This window comes from Penaeus monodon, chromosome 37, assembly GCF_015228065.2.
Source record: "Penaeus monodon isolate SGIC_2016 chromosome 37, NSTDA_Pmon_1, whole genome shotgun sequence".
Lineage (NCBI taxonomy): Eukaryota > Metazoa > Arthropoda > Malacostraca > Decapoda > Penaeidae > Penaeus > Penaeus monodon.
The window spans coordinates 8455028-8462527 of record NC_051422.1 but is presented as its reverse complement, the minus strand read 5'-3'; the positions used below and the strand labels follow the sequence as shown (position 1 = coordinate 8462527).

The following is a 7500-nucleotide window of genomic DNA, read 5'->3' as shown; positions in this document are numbered from 1 at the left end:
CACACACATATGTATACATATATATATATATATATATATATATATATATATATATATATATATATATATATATATATACATATGTATATATATATATATATATATATATATATATATATATATATATATATATATATATATATAGAGAGAGAGAGAGAGAGAGAGAGAGAGAGAGAGAGAGAGAGAGAGAGAGAGGGAGAGAGAGAGAGAGAGAGAGAAATAGATATATGAATTTATACATATATATACATATATCCACACATATATATTTATATATACATATATGTTTATATATAAATATACATATATATACATACTTTTATATTTATGTATACGTACACATATGTATATGTGCTGTACATTATATATATATATATATATATATATATATATATATATGTATATATATATATATATATATACACATATGTATGTATGTATACATATGTATGTGTATGAATATATGTGTATATATATATACATATATATATATATATATATATATATATATATGTATATATATGTGTGTGTGTATGTGTGTGTTGTGTGTGTGTGTGTGTGTGTGTGTGTGTGTGTGTGTGTGTGTGTGTGTGTGTGTGTGTGTGTGTGTGTATGTGTATGTGTATGTATATATATATATATATATATATATATATATATATATATATATATATATATATATATATATATAATTTATTATTTTTTTTTATACATATTTACACACACACACACACACACACACACACACACACACATATACACACACATACACACACACATACACACACACACACATACACACACACACACACACACACAACGTATATAAATATACATGTACACATACTACATACATATGTATATATATCTGTGTATGTATGTATGTATGTATGTATGTATACATATTTATTTATATGTGGTGGGGAGGGGAGGGAAGGAAGGGAGGAGAGGGGGGGAAGGGCGGGAGAAAAAGTAAATGAGAAATGAGAAAGAGAGAAAGAGAAAGAGAAAGAGAGTGAAGAGGGGAGGAGGAGGAGGAGGAGGAGTGAGAGAGGGAGGGAGATAAAGAAGTGGGAGAAAGAGAAGGAGAGAGAGGTGTCGCTACTGTTCACTACCTTTTTGGGTGGCATGGCTACTGACTCGGCATCAGCTGCGCTTGCCCAGTTGGAAATTCGTACACTTTCTTTAAGAGAAATGTCAGGAATTAATACCCAATCCCAGCTGCTCCGTGAGGATCAGTAGAAGCATCACAGTAAATCGCAAGTGGGGGGTACCATGAGGGGGATGGAGAATTCATCTATATATTTCAGGTAATGGCCTTTTAATTCTGTTACTGAAGTCATGGCTTTAGGCCCTATTAATTTGTCAATATGAATATATACATGTCATCTATGCCATGGTGCAGTAAGTGTTGCTTCTGGGATGTTAATAGTATCAGTGTTCCACACAGTGAAGCTGAGAATAGTTTGAGCAGTTTTGGCCTTCCATTCTAGGTTTGACTGTATCATATTGGAGTATCGAGTTGCGGGACATGAGGTGGGGAGCATTCACCATGACACCAAGATACTTACAGCTGTCAGTTTTTGCAATAATTTTCCACCTAACCTTGGAATGTATGTCATTTCATGAGATTTGGAAATGTACTTAGTCTCCATAGGGTTGATTATGTGTCCAAGGGAAGCTGAACCTATCTCCCCTGAGAATGTCATCTGCATAGGATGTGATGCTGCATAGGTCTTCTAACTCACTGTGGAGATTGCAAAGAGTGCAGCATGTTAAATAATGAAGGGGACAAATCTCCACCTTGTGGAGTGATTAACTCTAGTTCTTCATAAGCACTGTAGGTGCCTGGGTACCATACCTTTGCTCTTCACAGATAGATAATCCTTTATCCATAGCAGAAACTTGTCCTTAACTCCTAGAAGAGTTAATCCATGGAGGATTGCAGGAGGAGAGACTCTGTCGAATGCTCCTTTGAAATCTATGAAGTAAGAAAACTGTGCATAACTTTCATTTTGATACTGGGCTAAACACATTTGTGTTTCTTTCCCATTTTGGAAACCATCTTTGATGTTTGATCTAGTGGAGCAAACGAGTGAGAATTCTTTCACAGGTTTTACAGAGACAGCATGTCAGAGAAATTGGTCTAAATTCACCAGAACATCCTAGTTTTAGGATGCGAATAATGGTAGCTTGTTTCCAGGCAGTGGACAAGATGCCTGTAGTATATGTTAAGTTGAAGAAATCAAGAAGAGGATTTCTTCCCTTTACCTGTACCTTTGCAAGGAGTTGGATGATGTCATAAGTGATTCCATCAATGGTGCATCGCCTCATCTAAAAGTTGTCACTGATGGTCAATTTCATTTTTGTGTTTAACTTAAGGGAGCACCTGTGTATGGACAATGGAAGATTATCGAGAGGGGAATTTTCGCAGCATTTACTGAGAAGTGACAAAATTACCCTTTCTGGGTGAGGGCGGGGAATCACTTAGTATGCATTGCCTTTAATCTTGTTGATTTTCCTCCATAATTACTTATGGAAGTCGTGGAGTCAATCGATTCTGCCCAGGCATGCAATCTCTCTTCCCGCTTTTGAGTTATTACCTCATTAAGCCTTTTACTAAAGAATGCAAGGTCCCTAGCTAGGTTATAAATTCTCTAAGTAGCTTTATTTCAGGATCTTTGTTCAGGTGACGTGCTCCTTTGCCTTGGGAGGATGAAGACCTATGTTTGACAGGGTTTCAGGAATGGAGTTGGTTAATGATGTTACCAACTTGCTGACAGTTTCATCAAAATATCTTCATACCAGCAGCCAATCCCTTTAATAAACTCATCATGATGTTAAATAGCAAGGAGGCGTGGCTGGGGTGGCTTTTGCAAAATGGGAGGATTATACTTAATGCCCAATGGCCATTGACTAAGAATGGGATAACTTTCGCAGTGCTTGGGAGTGTGTGCTGACTATATAGAACTATATCATCTAATTTGCAACCTAGGTAATGAGTTTTTTCTAAGTGTTTTAGAGTCATAATACACCTTACGGTTTTTGCCTATGGTGCTTCCCTCAGAGCCTAGGAGAGGATGGCGAGCATTAAAATCATCACACAAGAAGACAATATCACTATGAATCATACTGTCAGCTTTGGTACCACTTCACTATCATGTTATATACATTAATAATGGTGACAGTATATATTAACACCAAGATATTCGGCACATGTGTTGTCACCTTTCTCATCGATCACTTTTGATAGAATGCTATTCTTAATGTAAATATCAAGTCCTCCTGAAGAAGGATTAGCAATATTAGGTTTGTCATGATATGTGTATCTTCTAAATTTTACATAACGAGCATCAGTTCTGACTTCCTGAAGGCAACACAAATCAACATCTTCAGAGTGAAGATAGTGAGAGAGGGTTGTCTTGCGTTTCCGTAAACTGTTGATGTTCCAGGTAATACATTTCAAAAGATTATTTGGAACCCTCTCTTATCACTAGACCATTTCCAAGGCTCACTGTAGGTTGAGGCTGCCGCTAGTGGAGGAGAAACACAAACACCCTTTCCTGGAACTGGGATTGCTGAACCATCTGTTGCTGCATCATGAACATCATCTGCTCCATCTGTTTGAGTAGCATTTGTAGCAGATCCTTCATTTCACTGTTGGACTTTTACTTGTCATGCTGTAAGGAGGGCTGGGCTGAAGCTGGAGTCAGTGCTGGAGCTGGGATAGGTGCTACAAATGGTGCTTGGGTTGGTGCTGGAGTTGATGGGGCGTTAACTCCTGTCAAAGCTGGTGCCGTGACCGGTGCCGTGGCCGGTGCCATGGCTTTCTTTACATCTGAGGTGACCTCTGCAAGTGTGGGAGGGATTTTCTAGGAGGAGGGACTGCCTACTTTTTTTTGGCTGCATATCGTCCTATCCTTTGGGTAGTAAGAGAATTTGCATTGTGTCAAGAATTTGTTCGTTCTTACATTTCACATACACATTGTTTTTCCCAGTTTTTAGTTCTATTGATCCCTTTATCTTGTCGAAAGGGTCCATTTATAGGACCAGGGATACCCAGCGATATCTATTCCCATTAGTACTAAGATTTGAGTCCGGCTTGAAGTGCGGGCACAGGTGTCCTGGGGGCGTCATCTCCACAGAGGCAGGTAGTTGTATCTTGGCCTTTTTCCTTGTTCTTTCGTGGGGCCGCCACCGATATCTTCCTCACGGAGGACATCATCCCTGCCCTCCGTTTCCATGTGCTGATCTGTGGCCATTTTCCCGTTTGTGGGCGGGTCATTCCCTGAACACAGAGGACAAGACCTGACTTGCCTGTGTAAATGCACAGCCCCAGCCACACACGCGGCTAGCCTACGACGCGCCCTCACAGCACATCTGTGAGCGTGCGTAGGTTCTTTTCACTTCTTTTCTTTCACTGTATATCATTTGGATCACTTTACTTTACTATCAGGCACAATGATTAAGGGAACATTTTCAAACACTGGTGCAATATGCACCTGCAGGTTTGTGATGACCTTAATTGTCAAGGTAACATGAATCATGTAAGGACAGATCAAGGTCATGAGAGGTCACAATGCACTTCCTCACGCTATGGTGATGAGACGATGAGAGAGAGAGAGAGAGAGAGAGAGAGAGAGAGAGAGAGAGAGAGAGAGAGAGAGAGAGAGAGAGAGAGAGAGAGAGAGAGAGAGAGACAGAGAGAGAGAGAGAGAGAGAGAGAGAGAGAGAGAGAGGAAGCGAGAGAGAGAGAGAGAGAGAGAGAGAGAGAGAGAGAGAGAGAGAGAAAAAAAAAATGAAAGTGGAAGAGAGAGAGAGAGAGGGGGGGGAAGAAAAAAATGAGAGAGAAAGAGAAAGAGCGGGAGAAAACTATTTTTCAGCTAGCATACTAATTACTTGCATCCTCCTTGGAGCAGAAGTGAACAGCCTCGCGGCCCACGAGTCCTCCTCTGCGCCTACACCGACTCCTCCAAGAAAGGCAACGAACCCCATGGATCTCGAACAGGGGTCTCAACCACAACAGGGCACATCCTTGCCATCAGAAACTTCAGAGCCGGACAAAACCTCAGATTCCAGCGTTCTTACACTGCCAGACACAGCCTCAGAAACAAGTCACACTGCCTACTCTGACCAGTCTTCGCTAACAAACTAAACGGGTCAACGCGAAACGGTTTCGAATCCAGAAACCAGCAGTGTTTCAGTCTCGACCTATAACATGTTTACGCCTTCATGATCTGTCAAGGTATTGTAATAGTACTGAATATAAGATGGAATAACAGATGAATATAACCTCAGGCATATTCAAAACAATCTTGATATGGATTAATTTATTTTGAAAAAGAGAGGTCCGGATGAAAATGAAAAATTGATCGGACATTTAAAGAATGACACCGACCTTACAAATAAGGAAAAATACATGGAGACAAGGTATTGTAATACTCATAGGATTAATAAATGGTTAAATATATTTAATGCGTTTCGTTTCGATCTACAACAGAATTACTGTATATTTAATGCAATTCTAATGTAATTCTGAAATCGGATGATTTTGATGAAGGTTTAATAAAAACGAAACAGTTGCATCTATTTTTTCGTGAAGTTCTAAAGTATGTGCAAAATTCAAAAGTATTTTGCACACACGTACACGCACACGCTCACACTCACACTCACACTCACACTCACACTCACACTCACACTCACACTCACACACACGCACACACACACACACATACACATACAAAAACCCCCATTAAAACCATACACACACCCCAAAACAACCTAAAGTGGTGTGGTGTGGGGGGTGTGTGTGGTGGTGTGGTGTGTGTGGGTGTGTGTGTGTATATTAAAAAATATATATAAAATTATATAAAAAAATTAATAATAACAATTTTTATAAAATATATATATTAATATTTTATATATTATAATATATATTTTTAAAAAATATATAATATATAATTACTTTTATATATGTAATATTAATAAACAACATATATTAAAATTTTAAAATTAAATATAAAATAATAATATTTTTAAAATATTTATTAATAAAAAGAAAATTAACCCACACACACACACACACACACCACACACACAAAATTTTTTAATATAATTTTAATTAATTTTTAATATATATATATAATATATATATTAAATATTACCACACACACACCCCCCACACAACCACACACAAAAACACAAAAATACTCCATATATATATAAATAATAATAATATATATATATAATACTTTATATTATATTATAATATATATATAAAGATGTATTCACTTTTCATGAAGTTAAAATGTTTCGGTTTTTAAATGGATGGTAGGAACCAAAAAAAGTCATAGAAAAAAGGGGAAAATAGACAACAAGGGGGTAAACAAAGAACTGAAAAAAAAGGGAAAGAGAGGGGGGGGGATAGAGAGAGAGGGAGAGAGAGACGAGACAGAGACGAGAGAGAGAGAGAGGGGGGGGGGGGAGATAGAGAGAGGGGAAGGGGAGAGAGGGGGAATATATATATATTATATAATATTAAAAATTATTAAAAAATTGAAGATAATAGATGATAGTAGATGTGATAGATAATGAAGATATAGTAGAGAGAGAGAGAGGGGGGGGGAGATAGAAGAGAGCGGAGAGAGAGAAGAGAGGAGAGAGGAGAGGGGAAAAAGAGAGAGAGAGAGATTGAGGGAAAGGAAGGAAAAAAGAGGAGAGAGAGAGAGAAGGAAGAGAGGAGAGGGGAGGAGGAAAGGGGAGAGAGAGAAGAGGAGAGAGAAAAGAAGGGAAAGAGGGGGGGGGGGAATAAAGAAAGGGAAAAGGATTAAGGGGGAAAAAGATAAGGGAAAGAAGGGGGAAAGACAGAGAGAGAGAGAGAGAGAGGGTAGAGAAGGGAGAGAGAGAGAGAAGAAGGGGAGAGAGAGAGGAGGGAGAGAGAGGAGAGAGAGGAAAGGGAAAAGAGAGAGAGAGAGAAAAGAGAGAGAAGAGGAGAGAGAGAGAGAGAAGAGGGGAGAAAAAGAGAGAGGGAGGGGAGAGAGGGGGAGGAAGAGAGAGGGGAGAGGTAGAGAGAGGAGGGAGGGGAGAAGAGACGAGAGAAGAAAGAGAGAAGGAGAGAAGAGAGAAGGGAGAGAGAGAGGAGATGAGAGAGAGAGGAGATGAGAGAGAGAGGAGAAGAGAGAGAGAGAGAGAGGGGGGAGAGAGAGAAAAGGAAGAGAGGAGAGCAAAGGGAGGCTTAAAAAAAAAAAAAAAAAAAAAAAAAAAACGGGAACTTGGAGGGACCTCAAAAAAAAAAAAAACATAGCAAAAAAAAATAATCCCCAAAAATCAACTTGACAAATTTTGGGAATTTTGAAACGTTGAGATTTGGAGGGGAGGAAGTGCAAAAGAGAGCAAATGGGGGGGGGGGGTTCTTTTGGGCATCGCTTCTGCTTTGAAGAACTACATGTACCTCATTGAGATTGATTACAGATCATCTTGAAATCATGTTTTTCAAATCTG

At 38.8% G+C, this 7500-nt stretch overlaps 1 protein-coding gene across 2 annotated transcripts in view; it reads left to right on the top strand.

Annotated features, from left to right (window-relative positions):
• Positions 1-5470, top strand: part of LOC119596158 — an 8367-nt gene extending 2897 nt beyond the window's left edge. For both annotated transcript variants that reach the window (XM_037945331.1, XM_037945332.1), the window contains exon 4: positions 4920-5470. In XM_037945331.1, coding sequence (XP_037801259.1) covers positions 4920-5155 — 236 coding nt within the window. In that variant the 3' untranslated portion in view covers positions 5156-5470. The remainder of the gene's footprint in view (positions 1-4919) is intronic.
• The last annotated feature ends 2030 nt before the right edge of the window (positions 5471-7500 follow it).